Source organism: Athene cunicularia (genome assembly GCF_003259725.1).
Source record: "Athene cunicularia isolate RWA chromosome 8 unlocalized genomic scaffold, athCun1 chr8_part1, whole genome shotgun sequence".
Lineage (NCBI taxonomy): Eukaryota > Metazoa > Chordata > Aves > Strigiformes > Strigidae > Athene > Athene cunicularia.
The window spans coordinates 4,046,818-4,065,061 of record NW_020799109.1 but is presented as its reverse complement, the minus strand read 5'-3'; the positions used below and the strand labels follow the sequence as shown (position 1 = coordinate 4,065,061).

Sequence of the window (18,244 nt, the reverse complement as noted above, 5' to 3'; positions counted from 1 at the left end):
GTTTCAGTAAGGATTTATTGATGCGTATGAGAGATATGTTACAAAGTGACTTTTTTTTTTTAACAGATTACATGTCAAGGATAATAAAATCAAAAAATGTTGGTAATTAATACTTGCATTAATGTTATAAACCAAGGGCTGATACTGCTTTTCTACAGTACTCAGTCTGAATGCTGCAATTTCTAAAGTGTTGCCCATTCTCTTGCCACTGTGAAGCATGGCCATCCATCATGCAATTAGGAAAGCCCCAAGCCCCTCATTCATTTACAGTGCTGTATGGCAAGCCCTGGCAGATCCCAGGCTGATCACCTTTCTCATGTGATACAGAGTGCAAAGTCTGCTTGTAAAAGAAATTATTTTATAATTGTTTTAAAAGAAACAAACCAGCCACCCAGCCTCTCCCTGGAGCAGTCATTGCCACTGCCCAGGGGGGCTCTGAGGGCTCCCTTTGCAGCATCATTGCCAAAGGATTGTCCTTGAGAAGATGGTGGCCAAGGCTTCCCTACCGAGGCACGGCGCAGATCTTGTAGGGCTGTGGGGACATCGTGATGCCCAGCTTGAATTTGAGGCTGAGTGTGGTGTCTGGGGGTGCCTGGACAGTGAATTTCTGGAGCAGAGCCGTGAAGAAGAGGAAGAGCTCGGAGCGGGCCAGTGCTTCGCCCAGGCAGGCACGCTTCCCTGTGGAGACAGCCACCTGTGGCATCCCAGCTGCTTTCACTGCTGAAAAACCCTCTGCCTTCCCTCAGTACCACAGTGCAGCCCAAACAGCTCCCCAGTAACAGCACTGGCGTTAGAGCGGGGGCTGCCCCCCTCAATTGCATGACTTTGCGAGGGTGTGTGTGTGTGTAACCAGAGGCACACATGCTGTATCCTGCCCTTCTTGGGCAAGCTGTGCTGATACACACGGTCTGGACGTGTCCATACTGGGAGAGGTAGTTTGTTTGAGCTACACCAGAGACAGCTACCAGAGATGTGTGATGCTGGTATGGGAAACGAGGATGTTAAAAGCAAGGGGAAGCAGTTGGTTGGGGTTCCCTGTGGTGGCAACAGTGAAGCCCTTAGTGAAAGCTGTGGGGGAGCAGGAGCACAGAGCCATGCTCTTGCCTCGAAGCAGGTGTTTCTAGGGTCTCTGGCATCCCTGTGGTCTCTTGTTCATCCCAACCTCCCTTCTGTGCGTGTGAGGAGAGAGAAGGGGCTCAGTGTGGCTGTGGTGCTTTGCAGTGGCCACAGGAGCACCGCTTCGGTGGCACTTCCCAGGGAGCAGCCAACAGATGCCCTTTCCATTTCTATCTTCCTCTGTCTCCACTGTGCAGTTGGAAGCCCCAGCCTAGTGCCTCAGCACAGAAGCAGCAAAATCCAGCAAATCTTACCTATAGAAAATGGTATGAAATACTCCCTTTTCCAGAACTGACCGTCCTTCAGGAAATGCCCAGGGTTAAAAGTGTCAGGGGTTTCCCACTCATTCTTGTCAAACATCACAGAGCTTAAATTTGTGAGCAAAGTAGTGCCCTAAGGTGACAAAAAGAAGAATAAATTTCATTTTCTCTGTCACTGATGGCAGGAGAGGCATTTTTATCCAGTCTCCTCTCTATGAAGAACATCCATAGTCAAATTCTGCTGCAATTATTTGTCCAATGCCCCCTTGCACAGCCAGTTTTTCCTACTTCGCTGGAGGTGCAGTGATCATATATACGTTTTTCCCTCATCATTATCATTTTTATCTGCTGCAGCTTTGGGCCAAAGTTCCTGTAAAAGTTGTGTGAGATAGGACCTGTGCCTCGAGGGTGTGCTCAGAGGGTGTGTCGCCCTGCAGTGCTCTGCAGCATTCATCCTGACTGAGAAAACGTGTTTGCCAGGAGTGAACTCTGGACAGGGCAGAGATGCTGTGGCTCTACCTTTCCTGTCTGCACAGGAGGGACTTGGCCTGGCAAATCGTGCCTGGGGAACGGGGAGTGTCTTGCTAAAGTCTCAGCGCTCAGCAGTGGGGTTACCTTTGGTATGTAGAAGCCATCCACGACCGTGTCCTTCACTGACATTCTTGGCACGTTGAAAGGGATGATGTTGCTTTTCCTCTGCACTTCATGGATCACAGCGTTGGTGTAGGGCATCTTGCTCTTGTCCTCCAGGGCTGGCTGGCGTGTCTGCCCGATGACTGCATCGATCTCGGCTTGTACACGGGCTGGTGGGAAAGCAGGGGTGAGCCAAGGTTCAGGAAAAAAAAAAAAAAAAAAGCCTTGGAACAACACAAGGTTGTTACTGTGAGGGTCCCCCAAGGACTGACCTGGGGCACCTGTCACCATTTGCATCTCTTTGGTGTGAGCGCTGGGGATTCCCAATTTTTCCCCTCACAAAAGAGAGGGCTAAAAGCAAGGAAAAACACTGCCCTTTTGCTAACTGTACCTTGTATTTCTGGATACATGGCCATATACAGCAGAGCCCAGCGGATGGTTGTGGAAGTGGTCTCAGTCCCAGCAAGCATCAGGTCAAGTGTGCACGCCACCAGGTTATCCTCCTGGAAGGTGCCGCTGCCGTTACCCTTCACAAAAAGGTGTGTTAGTGCCATGCAAACAGCGAGGGCTGCCCTGACACCAGACTTAGCCCAAGTCTTGGTGCCCTGACACCAGACTTAGCCCAGGATCTTGGCAGAATCTACTGTCCCCCTGCACCTCCATCTTACTGATGGGTGTCTTGAACCTGATGCCCATCCTAAACTCATAAATGGCCATGCAGGCAGCTCAGATGGAGAATTTGGGCTTGCTTCTCATCCCTCCTCATTTCTAAGCCCCTCTGCAGAAGGGCTTGTTCCACATTGCTGACCTTGGCTATCTCCTGCAGGTAGCTGTCAATGAAGTCCCGGCTCTCTAAGGGCTTCCAGTCCTCCTTGTGTTTGTTGATCTTCTCTTTCACAAAACTTTTCAACAACTTCCCGTTTTTAAAAATGGTTTGGTGGGCTCCAGGGAAGTATTTCATTATAGATGGGAAAGAGCTGTACAGCTTTGGACAAAAAAGAAGCAAATTGAATAAAGGACTGAAAAAACCCTTCTGTTATCAAAACTTTGGGGACCTGCAGTGCTGCACTTTATAAACTGCTGGAGTTGGTGGAAATAGCTCAGCTCCAGAACAGCATTGTAAGGGATTGATGCTCCTATTACAGAGTGGCTCATGCATTGCCTGGCACTATGGAAGGCAGGTTGGCAGTCAGAGGGCAGAAAGGTGATGTTGGTTGAGAAAGAGCAACATGAGAATGGCACAGCTTGAAAATAAGGCAGAAAGAAATTACAGGCAAATCTACCCTGTGCAAAGGATGTGGGAATGACAATAAATTTTGGTTATAAAACTGCTACCAGTTATGAGGTTGACTCCAGAGAAGAAACTGTGGCCCTGCAAAACTGCACACTGTCCATGTTGGTAGCAAGACGGCTGTACCTGGCTCGTGACGGCCCCATGGAGAGCAACAGTCTCGTCTAACAGCTGCAGAAATTTTTGAAACTCCTCGTCATGGTATTCAAACCGATTGCCAAAGATGATGGAGCAGATGATGTTTGAAACAGCATTACTGACTTTAAAGTGAGGGTTGAAAGGATTCCCTGGAGAAGGAAAAGGGAATGATCAATTATTTTCCAGCCTTCACAGAAAAGAAGAAAACACAGTTGTCAGAGATAAAATATTAAACAAATACGAGTTAAATGAGTGTCACTCTCCTGTGTCCTCCCAATGGTTCCATTTCAACCAGATTAGAGAGATGTTTGTGTACTTTGGAAATCAAGGTCTGCAGGAGAGCAGATGTCACTGGAATTCATTGGAACCATTGGTGTTTACATGCACGTGGGATTTTCCAGAGATGTCCAAGAAAGCAGTAGGCTGAAGGTGAACTATAAATAATGCTTTGGGTGTTACCTAGCTGCATTCACATGCAAGTTTGAGGGAAAAACACCTGTAAAAGGGAGCTAGGATGCTGGCAGGGTGCTAGCATCACTTGAGAGTTATTTTTCAGCATGCAGTGAATCATGGGTGAAATTCTAATGGGCCGTACTGGTTTCTGCCTTCAGCACGGTTCATGAGGGCTGTGGCACACACCCTGCTCATCTCCAAACACATCCACGAGGTATCGGCTCTCCTCCTGGATGCGGTCCTCCAGGCTCCTCTTCCCCAAGCCGAAGTTTCGAAGGGTGGTCAAGATGAACCTCCTCTGCTGCTTCCACAGGTGTCCGTTGGAGGAGATCAGTCCTGGCAGAAACACCCCACCGTGAGCCGAGGCAGATCCCTCCTCCGAGGGGAGAAAGCTTCAGGTCTCTGTCTTATCTCCAGCTGTCTCAGACCTCTGCAGGGTCAACGTTTTGATCTGACAGCTGAGATATGTCTCCTGAGGGATAACTCACCCATGGTGCTGAAGATCTCCCTGTCGATAGGAATGTCAGGGCGATCCATGAAGTTTTCCCCTTGGTTTACAAGAACTTCCTTAACCAGCCGCAGCCCATTTACAAACACAAACCATGTGCTGCCCACCCGCGTACTGAAGACGTCCCCATATTTTTCATTAAGCTGGGAGGGAGGGAAATAAATAAAAGGGGTGTAATTTGTAATGAACGTGTCTGCCGGGACAGGGACAGCCATGACAGGGAGCGCAGATGAAAAAGAGGGAAGTCAAGAGGGGAGACAGTGTGATTGCACAAGTGCCTGCTTGACCGGATTCTATCTTTTTTCTTTCCTATTTTCCCAAATCACTGATTAGGAATTTGTGTTAATTGGCCATAAATCAAGTAAAACTCTCCCAGTTTGATTTTGCAGTCTGTGTTTTTTCAGCTTTTGTTGCACTCCCTTCCCAAACACCCCTCCAGTCCACAGTCAGTCCTGCAAGGCTCCTGCTGCTGTGACTGCACCCGTGCTATTGGCTTGTGCCCTTTGCCCAAAGGATCACTCGACACTTGTCCCCCTCCTCATACCCAGGCAACCTTCATCCACGTTTGGGTTAACGCCCTCCCTGTGCTGTGACGCTGTGTAGCCGCAATCCCTCTCAGTCCCTTTCCCCGTGGTGCCCACCACCCCTATACCTTCTGCATCACTAGTTGGGGGTCTCTGAAGTTCATCAGGTGGATGTGCCCCACGAAGGGGAGGGAGAAGGGTCTGGGAGGATAATTCTTAGGCCTTCTGTTCTTCATGTAGTCAGCGACGAGCAGGAAAACAATGAGGAAGACAAGGAGCATCTGGAAGGAGATGCTCTCCCAGAGGAAGCGCAGCATGGGTGGATGGTGGGGGTCCACAGGGACGTGTCTCGCAGCAGGTCGAGCTCACGGGGCTCCACCAGAACCCCCAGGAACAGGGGGGAGATGGGCAATGTGCTGCTGCGGCTGTGGGCACAAACACAAGACAGCATGGACCGGCTTCTGCTGACCTGGCTGGGTGGCTGTGTTCAGACTCCTGCTTTCCCAGGTTTCAGTAAGGACTGTTTGATTAAACCCCTTCCTGATTAAAATCAAGCATTTCCTCCGCTCTCATTAAAAAAAAAACAAAAACAAACCAAACCTGAACACAAACCAAAACACCCCAGCTTTCCCTTTTCCCTCCTGCCTCCCGCTGTTGTTTTACAATACCCCAGTGATCCGCGCCCTTGTCTAAAGGACAGAAACAAGCTTTAGGGGCCAGGATTAAAACCTTTTGGCAGCCTCAGTGTGCCGTTCCCATGAGCCCATGGCTCAGCATGAGCCGTGCTCTCTCCTCCCCGTGGTGCCCTCACCGTTCTGCGTCCTGGTGTCTGCTTCACAGTGCCGGGGAGGCTCCAGCCGCTCCGAGCGCCTTGTGCTTTCTTGTTTACAGAAGCTCGTTCGCTGATACAGAGTCCCAGGCTGAGCCCCAGGTCAGCAGGGACATCCGAGATAAGATTGCACAAACCATCTGACACATGAATGGAGGTTTTGTTCCGTCAGGGTAATGTGGGCTGGAAGGAAACAGCCTCCCAGGATCTGCGGCGGTTTCTAAGCACCGTACTTTTCTGATCTCTGATGGACAAGTTCAAACAGAGCAACCTGCACTGGCCATGAGATTGACCCTGCCCCAAACCCTCCAGCCATCCCTTCCAACCTGCTTTGACCTTTCAGCCCACAGCCCTTGCTGAAGCTGTGCTCAAACCCCGACAAAGCTAAGGCAGGCGCTAGAAAGCCAAAGCAGATGCCCAGCTCTGCCTTCGGTGGTACCTGGTAACGGGCTGTGCTGAATTTTTCCATCTAAGAGCAGCTCTGAGACAGATCCTGCGCGTACACCACACTGAATTTTGACGCATGTGTTGTGTTCTATTGTGAAAGAAGCAGGGGCATTTGCAGCAGAAGTTTGCCGTTGCATCATGCTGCTCTGCCGCGGCCGTTTGCAGTGGTCAGCTGCCACCTCGTGCTCCAGGGGATGATTTGGGTTGATTTTCTCTCTTTTGGGGACATCAGTTGTAGCCACGGGGGTTGTCCAGGGCCAGAGACAAGGCACAGAGATGCAGCAGCACTGCTGGAGCGAGATCAAAGCCTCTGAAAAACATTTACACTTGAGAAACTTGAAAAGTTAAATCACTGTTTTATTGTGGACTTCACTGAGGAGAATCTGTCATTTCACCTTTGTCTTTTAAAAACACTTAGGCATGAGTCTGTGGAGATGCACGTCTTCCCCTTCACTCGAGATGTTTGCTCAAAAAATAAACAAATTCATGCCTCCTGCCTTTATGGTATGTGATCATTACATTTAGAAATGAGGGTGTTTTTTCGTCCCAGCTGATTGAAAAGAAAAAAAAAAAAAGAAAAAGAAGACTTCAATCATTTATTCTCTCCATTAATAAAGAAGGAAATCTTAAAATAACACGGAAAGTCTGAAATGGAAGAAGGAAGAGATCAGCATTTATTTGCTAAGCAAGTGCAAATAATACAACTTGTAACCACATACCAGAGGTCAGACCTACACCAGAATGAATAAAAAAATTGAGAGGAACCAGTGCCTAGTCCTGAATGGCTTTGAAAACTTCATAGGTGAAAAGAAAGTCTACAGATCTTTTATGTTTTCTCTTTTAGAAATTAAAAAAAAACCCAAACATGGGAGCCTGTAACTGTGAAACATTAATTAAAAATGCAATAGGATTAAAGTGATCAGTTAGGACAGCTCATTGACAAAATCCCTGTGTGCCCAGCATGGCAGGGATGTGATGTGCAAAGGACTCTCCCATGTGGCATAAATCTGCCACTACACGGTGATTGCTTTGTAATGCAGCAAAGGCAGTTATTGCCAGAGATGGAGGCTAAAACCAGTGGAAATGAAACTTGATTTAATCCTCTTTTCCTGTTAACTATTCAGTATCCTATGTGGGTGCCCATGGAAGTCACTTCTGAAAGGTGAGAAAAGAAAAAAAAAAAAAAAAGAAAAAAAGAGGAAAAAACCCCTAGTCTTTGCCGTGACTATATTCCAAACAAAAGCACACAGGAGAGCATTTCTAAACATTAATGCTTGGTCACATAAATGGAAAAATTCTCTACAAGTTGCATATTTAATGAACTTTTTTCTAAAGAGACCCCTGTATAGGCAAAAGCAGTGTCTCCGCCACAGAGGTTGATGTCCCCGACCCACCTCCTTGGCCCGATGCCATGGACATGCCTGTCATACGTGGGCAAAAATCTTTGCCAGAAACAGAGGGGAAGTGGTGAGCTCGGGACTTCCCACCGCAAAGCCTCCGCGCCGACATTTCCTTCCTCATGGCCAGCGGCAAGCTGCCGCGGGCACAACCCTTCCAACGCACCCTGCTGCTTCTCGTTCTCTTGGGCTTCAGTTAAACTGCTCCTGAGTAACTTTTTTTTTTTTTTTTTTTTTTTTTTTTTTTTTTTTTTTCCCCAATTATTTTTTCCCCCCGTTTTGTATTTTACAAGTGCAAACTTTTTTGGAGCAATCTTTCCTGCTCACACAATCGCAATACTGTATTTTTACAGCCATTCAGGACCTGCTGGAGCACAGCTCCTTGTGCCATTCTGCTAGGGTTGGCCTTTGGTAGAAGCTCGTTCTACCACCCTGTAGCCTCCTAATTAAAATCTCCATATACTTACGAGATTAAAAAATGCACGCTTCTCCTGCAGAGATCTCTACTTAGATATTTCCATCACAAAACTGCAGCGTGCTGGTGCAGGGAGCACACACCACATTGACCCCCAAGTCCACCTGAGGCTCAGGATTGGCTGCGGCCACTTGGAAATCCAAATTGGTGCTGAGGCATGAATCCAGAGCTTGTATGTCTGAGGCCAGTTGCCCCCACTGACCAGGGACATCTCAGAAAATGCAGCCCATGACCATACAGGGTGCTGCCAGTGTTGGGATTTAGGGGGTTGCTAAATGGTCTCTGGGTGGTCAACGTATCACCTATGGAAGAGCCAACGTGGCCCTAACTGTGCCCGTGGTTTTGCATCTGGCAGACACCTTCCTGGGAGTTGCTAATGGTGGAAATTAAGTAATAAGCCTTTTAAATTCATGCATTTTGTCAAACTGATAGAGGGGAGGAGGCAGGAGGTGAAGGGAAGAGCTGCAAGGGATGTGGCCCTCCTGCCCTTCCCACTGCCACCTGCATTTTGGTGGGTGCTAGACATCCGTGGCACACCATTTCAGCCCAAAATCTACGGGGCGGATGGGAAAAGGGACACTTTCTGGCTAGTGGAGGGCTGAAACAGGGGGGCACGGGGTGGTCCCGCGCTGGCCTCAGTCTCGAGGCAGCGCACAGATCTGGGAGGGCTTGGGGCAGCGCGTGAGGCTGAGTGTGATGGTGAAGGTCAGGGCAGCAGGCACCGGTGCCCGGAAGGTGAACCTCTGCAAGAGGGCTGTGAAGAAGATGAAGAGCTCGGTCCTGGCGAGCTGCTCCCCAGGACCAGCCCGCTTGCCTGGAAAAGGGACAAAATTAATCCCACGGAGTCCCGGGTGAGCTTCCACCACCTCTGAGGCTCCTCTCACACACAGAGCCTTGCACAGGCTGCGGGAGCTTTTCTTCCTCGAAAGGTTAGGTGGCAATGTTCACCCACACATTTTGCAGAAGCCTTCCCCAGAAGTTTATTGCTGAGCAAACTGCGACGGCTGTTTGGAGAGAGGAAGAGGGGAAACTCAGAAAAAAAAACCCACCAACAAAACAAAACAAACCACCAAACCAAAAAAACCACCAACCCACAAACCCTTTTGCCAGCTTGCACAAGAGGAAAAAGGGTTACTTTTTCATCCTGCGATAACAAATTGATTTTCCTCGTGCTCCGAGCCGTCAGTATTAACTGTTACAGGGATTTTCACTGCGGGGATGGTCTGAAAGCTGGACAAGGAGCAGTACCCCCCAGTCTGGAGGGGGTGTCTTGGGAAAAAAAAAAACAAAACAACAAACAAACCATAAAAAGGAAAACCATCTCCCCATCCATCATCATACCTGCAGAGAAGGGCAGAAAAGCCTCCTGCCTCCTGTACTGGCCATTTTCCAGGAAATGTTCAGGATTAAAGGTGTCTGGAGTCTCCCACACATTTTTGTCAAACATTATCGAAGTCAGGCTGGTCATCAGGGTGGTACCCGGCAAGAGGTGGAGAAAATGGGCCATTCCACGATGGAGAGGAGCCGACATGTTGTTAGAGTTATTTATTATTAGCTCCACGCACAATGTAAACTATATATATATATATTTTTTTTTTTTTTTTTTTTTTTTTTTGTTAAAGGGCAAAATGTTTTTTTTCCCTAAGCTATGTAATTAAATGAGGGTGGAAGCCTACAGGATTGTTCACTTGTGTGTGCCTCTATATATCAGCACAGTGTTGAGCCATACCTTGTGCAGCAGCCACTGGTGGTGTTAATATAAACCAACTTTAAGTTGGTAACACTGTGTTCCCGTAGGAATTTGAAGCAATTTAACCAAATAATTTTCAATCGATCCGCTTTATTGTGCTTCTTTTTTAAAACCTGATCTGATTTATCTCCACATTCTTAATCAGAAAAAGAATATTGTAATCGGTGTGAAGCAGAATTTTTTATTTTTATTTTTCCTTGATGCAACCAGTCATATACAAGGAAAAGACTAGTTATATCTAAAAATCTCCTATTTGCTTTCATAATTGCAGAACATTGTGTACACACCAATACCTATTACCTGGCTTTTATCAAGTCCTGCTTTTAATAGATGATTTTTAATACTCTGTGGAGTTAACAAACCCTAACTGTTTGCTTTCCTGTGTTTCTTGGCTCACGATTCCCATGATGTGTGGAGGATATATTTTATAAAATTTAAGGAACAAACCTTTTAAAATTGAAAAATAACACCAATGCCATAGGGTCTCACAATTCTTCTCCATAAGGAGGTGAGACCCATAACAGCCCTACAGCATCCATCAGGAAGGCTTGTATTTTCTATATAATTGTGGTATCGCCATAAGATCCTGCTGGTTGTTCCCCCTCCAGGTGAGATTCAGATTTTGGGCCACGAGGACCTGGCTCTGGTGGGATGAGGGAAAGGCTGGTGGTCTCACCTACTTTGGGCAGGTGGAAGCCGGCCAGGGTGGTGCTGCTGGTGGACATCCTGGGCACTCCCAGCGGCACGACGCTGCCCATCCGCAGGACCTGGCTCAGCACCGCGCTGGTGTACGGCGTGTTCTCCTTGTCGGCCATCATGGGCTGGCAGCACCGACCCATCACCCTCTTGATTTCGAGCTGCACTTTCTCTAAGGAAAGTAAAAGACAAATAAAATATGTGTGTTCAAACGGTTCTCAATAAGAAACCTGGGGCACAGGCATGTCCAACGTGTGGTAGAGCTGGAAATAACTCTGTTTTCTGAGTTACACTTGCCTGGTTTTGGGCTAAGCCAAGGACCCGTCAGTGGCCCTACCCTGAATGGGGGGTACGCGGCCATGTAGAGCAGAGCCCAGCGAAGGGCGGTCGCTGTTGTTTCAGTCCCAGTTAAGAAGAGGTCCAGAGTGGAGCACAGCAGGTTTTCCTCGTGGAAACACGAGTTGGTGTCACCCTTAAACTTGGGGAAAAACCGTGTCAATGTAAAATCTTATTAAGGAGTGAACACTTTCAAAAATCCAATCCAAACCCACCTGTACGTAACTGAAGACCTGCTGACAGTTTATTATCCACCACTCCTGGACTTGGAAATTTCTACTCCTTACTTTCGTTGAATTTCAAGCCCTATGGCCTGCTTTGAAAGACACCCTGTTTGCTGTTGAGCGACTCTTGAATGTCAGTAACATTTTAAAATGTGAAATTTCACAATAGAAAACACAGGCCTATGAGCTTTCATAGAAATGTGAACACATTCCCTGAGAGTCCTGCTATGCCATGTGACAGAATGAAAAATGAAAGAAGACAAAGTGTAAATACTACCAAAGGGGGGAAGAAAAAAAAATAAAAATTGTGTGTTTTCAAAGTGATCAGACTTCTGCTGTTGCTAAAATGTTTGATGTGAAAGAGGTAGGGGGAAGGCAACTCAGGAGGCATGAGCTCCTCTGACAAAACAGCCTTGTGTCTTGTCTGCTCATTTTATGGGTTAAGGTTTAGGTGGTTTTAGGTATTTCCCTCTTACTTTTTCTATTTCCTTCAGGTAACAGTCAATATAATATCTGGCCTCGGACTGGTCCAAATCCTCCTTGTACTTTGCGATCACTCCTTTCACAAAATATTCAAGTTTCTCCCAGTGCCTGAAGATTTTCCTAAAAGGTCCTGGCAGCCATCTGATGACCAAAGGAAAAGCATTATACAGCTTGAGAAATCAAACAGAGCAAAAGAGCATTTCTTGAGTTAAAAAAAGAGCAGGTTATCATAGGTGAGATGATAGGACAATCTATTAGCTCTGCGTGCTACCAGGAAAAAAAATATAAATCAGTTTTGCTACAAAGGTCAATCTAGTTACCGAGGTAAACAAGTACGAACAAGATAAGAACTGGCCAGAAGTTTTCTGCTGATAAAGTTCCCTAATAGTGAGTGGCTGAATCTGTCATCTAATGCTGGAGTCAGAAATCAGTGTGGATGCGGAGAAGCCCCTTAGTGCTGGGTCTCTGGAGGGGACAGAGATCAGACCTGACCTGTGGTGCGTGACCGTGTAGAAGCTGTGTCCCCAAATCCACCTGTTCTGGTTATAAACCTGAACTCTCAGACAATTTTGTCTGATGGGATTTTCCACAGAGAGTGCTACTAATTGTCTCTTCTTTTTTCAGAAACATAGATGTCTTCCAGGTTTTTCCATTGGGGTTTTTGTTTGGTTATGTCAGTCATAAGATTGGTTTTACAATCCTGTAGCTTTTTTTTTTTTTTTTTTTTCCCATGTGTCTCAATAATTTTAACTTGCTTCTTTGCTTTCCTGGTGGGTTTTGTGTAAACCCAGTCTAATGTAAAACAATACTCACGGTCATTTCCCTTATAACATGACTATTTTCTACGGGGAAAAGCAGATTACGTCAGTGCCTTAGAAACTCTAGTTTCTGAGCACTTACATGCAGCTGAAGCTAGAAAAGCATCCAACTGGCTTTACCTGGCCCCAGAAACTTCCGATGAGCAGCAGCATTTCAGCCAGTGAGTGCAGTAATTCCTGGAAACGGTTGTCATGGTAGTCAAAGCGGTTCCCAAAAGTTATGGAACAGATGATGTTCAAAACAGCACTGTTAATTTTGTAATGAGGGTCAAATGGTTGTCCTGGAGGAAACAAAATGAAAGACAGCTTTCTTTTTTTTTTTTTCTTTCTTTAAAGTCTCAGTCAAAACCACGCTCTCTACCAGATCAACAGCTGTGAAATTGGGGTGAGACCTCACCTACTTTTCACCAATGGTGATGCTAAGGCTTCACCTCGTGTCCTGGGGTCCTCACCACCCCCATCGCCTCCAGCATCCCGCTGGAGGTTGGACGTTGTGTGTCATGACATCCCTTCTCTGAGGACACCCCCTCCTGTCTCCAGCCCAAGCTGCTGGCACACACCAACATCAGCACAGAGCTGCTGAAGCAGGGTTTGAGCCATTTTCCAGGAGCGTGCCACGCTATGGCTGTCAGATTTGCATGCCCCAGCGTGGTTTTGGTGCCAGTTTTAAACACCAGGAGAGGGTCCCTCAAAGCTTAGCCCGGGGCAGGGAGCTCAGAACTAACCACACTGAAAAAATATCATTGCAACGGCCTTTAACTGTCCACCCCAGAGAAATCAAGTGAGATGGAGGAGAGAGGGGAGAGGGAGAGGATTGCAAGTCTCTGTGCCCACCTGTAAAATCCAGCAATAGCTCGTATGGCCCATAGATGTGATGCACAGCAGCTCCTCTAAGAGCAGTGTGGTGTGACACTGTCACATCTGCATTCCCTGGGAGAGCGATCGAGCAGAGGCCATCGTCTCCTAGGTCACATTTGGGCAGCCTGGAGAGCTACCGGCCATGATACGAGAGACTTATATCAGTAATGAATCCAGTCCAGCCCTGAGTTGCTGTCAGGACACTGGGGAGCATCACTTTGAAATGCAAGGCACTCTGCACAGGACTGCTGATGTCTCCACTCTTCAAGAAAGTAATTAAACTGGGCTGGTGCTCAGATATTAGAATGATGGACATGATCACTATTTGTCATTACTAATGGGAAGAAAGGCCCAAACCAGCAGCTTAATTAGTTTATTGATTAGGACTATAAAGGACTATAATCAATTGGCAACATGAAGTATTTGGCCTGTTCAGTGCAACAGCAATTAAAATGGAGCAAGTTCAGTATATAATTTCACAATTCCTGTTTAGATCTTTCTTGTTTACTATATATAGCTCCATAGAATTAGCTAAACCCCATCTGCTTCTATTTAAAGCTGAAGTGCAACATCACCCATGTACCAACATACAAATTATTCTTACTAATATCCCTCTGGCAGTTCTTAAAAGCTGGACCATAAAAGAGCAAGGCACACGCTTCATCTGTGCATGATACAAAAGGAAAGCCTGACTAAACAAGTTTTAAAATACTTTGCAAAACCAAGGACAAGCAGAGGTTAACTAAGCCTCTGAGTGTACATGCCTGATAGCAGGAGAGCTGCATTTATTACTTGTAGAATACAGGAGAGTCTTTCTCAGCCCTATAAACATGTAAGTTTTAATAAACCCCTAGTACATATTTGCTTAATATTAATTAAGGAAGGACTAAAATAGTAGGCCTGAGGTCTAAAATAAGTGCTAAAAGGCACAGTCTGGAAGTGTAAGATAGAGATTTGAGCTACTGAAGAAACGTTTTGCATGTTAGGAGCTGTGTCGGGGTAAGAGTTTTAATTCTCATCATTGGTTTAGCTGGAAGCTTTGGGCATGGTGCTATACCTTAACCACCCACCTTTCTCCTCCTCAATCGTCTCCACAAGGTACCAGCTCTTCTCTTGCACTTTTTCCTCAAAACTTACAGCAATGTTTTTCAGTGTTGCTGAAGCAAACTTCCTCTGTTGCCTCCATATGTGCCCATTTGATGATATGAGCCCTGTAGGTATTAAAAACAAGCAAGCAAACCTTGCTCTGGGTCACATGTGAGTGATAGGATTCAGAAATGGCCATTCATCTTGAACAAAAACCCCAAACCAAAGCAAATACTCCCCATAGACAGGGAAAAAAAAACTATAGCTTTGCCTGGGAATTAAAATTCAAGAGTAATTGGCTTATGCTAAAGATCTAGCTTTATGGATTTGCTTTAATCTGCTACTTTGTCACTTTGCGTGGGAAAAAAAGGTGTAAGCCAAAATACTATAAGTACTATCACGCTGTTGGCAGAGCTGCAGGCAGGAGCACCATACCCTGTCTCTGGAGCTATATGCAACCGGGGGAGAGAAACTAAAGGAGAAATTAAAACCGAGGGGAAAACTCTTCAAGTGTATCGATTGCTGGGCAGCTTGCTTTTATTTCTCCTCTTTCATCAAGACCTGACTTTGATCCCATCATCATCCCTAAATCCAGGAGAGATTAAAATGTACACCTGTGAGATTATCAGATTGAATTCAGTTCTTGCCGCCTTCTGTGCAGGTAGCAAGGACTGAATCCAACTTGTTTCTTTCACTCTAATTGTTATAATTGCAAATAGATGAAAAATTTGTACCAAAATCCTGATAGCTGTGCTTACCAAAGCCTCTAAATATTTCTCGGAGGAGGGGAATATTTGGGCCTGTCTGAAAATATTTCAGCCTGGTGGACAAGAGCTTCTCTCACCATCTGGTATCCGTTGACCACCACAAAAGTCAGACTTCCAAACTGCACGCTGGAGATATTCCCGCACCGATCAGTAAGCTGAAAGAGAGTTCATCGCCCTCTGAGGGCAAGAAGGTGGAGATTTTCAAAACTCACCCGCACAAGACCTCAAGCAATGGCACATAACTTTGAATTTAGTCCTGCCTGGAGCAAGGGGACTTTAGAAAAACCCAAACCCAAGTGCACAGGTCCCATCCAATCTAAACTATTCCACGAAGCCTGGAGACAGCATAAAAAAGGGTAGAGATTCGTAGTGAGATGGTTTACTTCTATCGGTCTGACCTGGGTTTCACCAGGCCTTTGCATCAATTCAACTTGTATCAAGGACATGACTTGTTTTGTCTTGCTCTGCTTGTTCACAGGAAGGGTACAAGGGGTGAAGGCACCACCCTGGGTCATGACACCCAGGCTCTTGCTGCTGAGGGCAAAGTACCACAAAGAATCCCTTTCAGCAACTTCTTGTCTAAAGTAGTGTGGCTTCTTGCTCCAGCTATCCCATTTAGAAAGTGGCTCCAACTACTGATGTCTAGAAGCTTCCGTCTGAATTTGGCATTTATGGCCAAATTATAGCCGTTCTTCTTGCGTGGACTTTGCTAGCACTGGTGTCTCCTGAGCAGTATTCAACTCCCTGATGTGTAAGAGCAAAGGGCAATTGTATCATCTCTCAGGCCCCACTCTGCCAAGGAGCTGCTTCTTAGTATGAGCCTACACAAAAGGACACGCATGGTGTTGCTGAACTGCTGTAGTGACATGTGAAACCAGTCTGGGGCTAAATGGGTGTCTCAGTCGTGTGCATGTAAATGAACACAATTAATTTTATTAATAATAATTGCATGTATTGACAAAATATCCTGAGCACCCTGCCTCAGCCATCCCCCAAGGATTCCCCTTGGGGACACCCATGCTAGTGGCCTCTGAAAATCCAGGGTAGATAGACTGGCATCAGTCTGCTAAGTGAAAACAAGAGATAAACAGTCACCAGAAAGGATATTTACAACCAGCATGTCAGAAATTTTCTTCCCACTTTTTCAGAGAAGCATACTCAGCATGTATAAAATATCTCACGTTTGTTGGCTTTGGAGGGAGTCAAAGCTCTGGAAACCTTTCCAGAGCAATCACTGCCTCTTTTTGAAACACAGAAGAAGCCACAGGAATGGCTAACTCAGGGTCTTAAATGTTTCTCTGAGATGTAATGGGGCACATCATTGACCTCTGAGCAGACATAATGACAAGACAATTTCCAGAGGTGAACTTCACAGCCCAGTTTATTTCTTTCACAGCATTTGCCAACTGGCCCAACTTCCTGGGCTCCAGCAGAAAAAGATCATGGTCAGATGGGAAGAAAGAGGAGGAGCATTTAGGTCTTCCTCCACTATGGGTTTCTTTACCATTGGACCTTCCTACTCCCATGGAAGAGGCGGTGATAGTTAAGAGATAGAACCAAGAAGGGCCATCTATCATACGTGGTTATATAGCTAGTTCTTCAGAGGCTGCCCTCGCTTTACAGGTTTGGTGACAAAAGTAACAGAAAAGGTAAATTAGTGTTAATAGGAGAAATGTCCATGGAGCTCTTACCTTCTGCAGTGCAAGATGGAGGGGCTGCCTAAAGTCCACAAAGGTTCCCACGAGAGGAAAGATCTGTGGCCCTGGAGGGAAATTCCTGAGTCGTCTCTTTTTCATGAGGTCAGGAATCAAAAAACCCACGACCAGAACCACCGAGAACACCCGACCATTCAGCTTTTCCAAGAGAGAAAGCAAATCAGGCCAAAACTGAAGCTCCATCTTGGTTGAAGGACTCACAGGTTGTCATCCCAGGAAGGGACTTGATGCTGGTGTTACATTTGCTAAAACCGGGGTAAGAAAGGACTGGAAAGAAAACAAACCAAGCTAAGATGCTGATAGCTTACTGGGGACGGGATTTGTCATGGGCGAGGTACTTTCTTGTGTTCACCTACTGCCAGAGCACCTGCTGAATAACTAAGTTAAAACACCAGGATCTCCAAAAACAACCCCAAAACATTTGGCCAACCAAAAGCAATCTTGCAAACGCTTAGCTTTACATCTCTGTCAACTCCCTGATTTTCTCATGGAAGAATATTCCTCCCTTCTGCCCTTAGCAAGGAGCTCCTTTATACATACACACAGCCGGGATTATAAGCATTACAAACATTTGAGGTTAGGTGAAAGCAGCTTACTTGGCCAATGACATATGGTGGGCATTGCATGATTTAAAAACCTGTAAGGCAGCTGAGGTGATGGACACCATGCAAGTTGATGATCTTGTTATGTGCTAAGCACCATCTGCAGAGGGCCCGGACGCCTTCAGCACCCACCAAAGCCTGCCTGGCTTTCCCAGAGTCATCAGGTGAAGTGCGGACAAGAGGAGCACCGCAAGAGCCACTTAAATGAGAGTTAAAGGAGCTTAATTTCAAGAGTGAAAGCATAGGCTCATGCACTTCCCAGCTAAAGGACAGATTGGAACTTACACATTTATATCTCCTGGGTTTTCAAAGAAAAACCTCCTTTGAATAAGGCTTCACACTGTCCCAGGGGAAGGCTGCGGTGGACCAACAGCGACCTCTGTGACCGTGACTCAACCTTGCCTTGTCTGCCAATATTTTAGCTACAACTTGTCTCCAGCTCTTTTTCTTTCTTTTTTTTTTTTCTTTTAGAGATTTAATTTGCAAACAATCTAAATTTATACTGAAGCAAACCTATTAATAATGATTTTTCAAATTATTTGCCTAGAAGACATGGCGAGAAGTTCAGAAGAATGGTAAAATTTTTATTGTCTTCAACATTTTTTTCAGAAAGCTTTAATTTTTCAGGAAAAAAAAAAGGGCGAATTTTTATAGGAAATAATTATTGGAAATAAAGTTTGGTGTTCTTTAGTCTTACACCACCTTTAAAAGCTTTGCTGTCCATGTCTTCAACACCTTGGTGACTGCAGTGCCAGCAGAAGCACGCACAGGCTGTATGACAGACCTGCACCTTGGTTTTTGCAGGAGTCCTTTTTAAGGGTGATACCTCCCTGCAACC

At 46.1% G+C, this 18,244-nt stretch overlaps 2 protein-coding genes across 3 annotated transcripts; both read right to left on the bottom strand.

Moving 5' to 3' along the window:
• Positions 1–15: 15 nt before the first annotated feature.
• On the bottom strand, positions 16–9,512 carry LOC113483076 (cytochrome P450 2J2-like). Of its 2 annotated transcripts, XM_026854320.1 has the most exons (11): positions 9,413–9,512; positions 5,735–5,935; positions 5,052–5,348; positions 4,380–4,542; positions 4,078–4,227; positions 3,427–3,587; positions 2,818–2,994; positions 2,401–2,536; positions 1,992–2,179; positions 1,371–1,509; positions 16–678 (listed from the first exon to the last, which is right to left on the bottom strand). In XM_026854320.1, exons 3-11 carry the CDS (start codon positions 5,238–5,240, stop codon positions 503–505), a joined length of 1,479 nt encoding a protein of 492 aa, XP_026710121.1. In that variant the 5' UTR covers positions 5,241–5,348; positions 5,735–5,935; positions 9,413–9,512; the 3' UTR covers positions 16–502. The 2 variants fall into 2 exon arrangements, with proteins under 2 accessions (XP_026710121.1, XP_026710122.1); XM_026854321.1 differs by lacking the exons at positions 5,735–5,935; positions 9,413–9,512 and adding an exon at positions 5,592–5,705 and having other exon boundaries at positions 503–678.
• LOC113483077 (cytochrome P450 2J2-like) lies at positions 8,646–17,255 on the bottom strand. Its single transcript, XM_026854322.1, is given in 10 exon segments — positions 8,646–8,885; positions 9,413–9,552; positions 10,503–10,689; positions 10,839–10,995; positions 11,554–11,730; positions 12,499–12,659; positions 14,307–14,447; positions 15,081–15,120; positions 15,122–15,244; positions 16,781–17,255. Coding segments are annotated over 10 exon segments (1,512 nt in total). The 5' UTR covers positions 16,988–17,255; the 3' UTR covers positions 8,646–8,706.
• Positions 17,256–18,244: the final 989 nt, after the last annotated feature.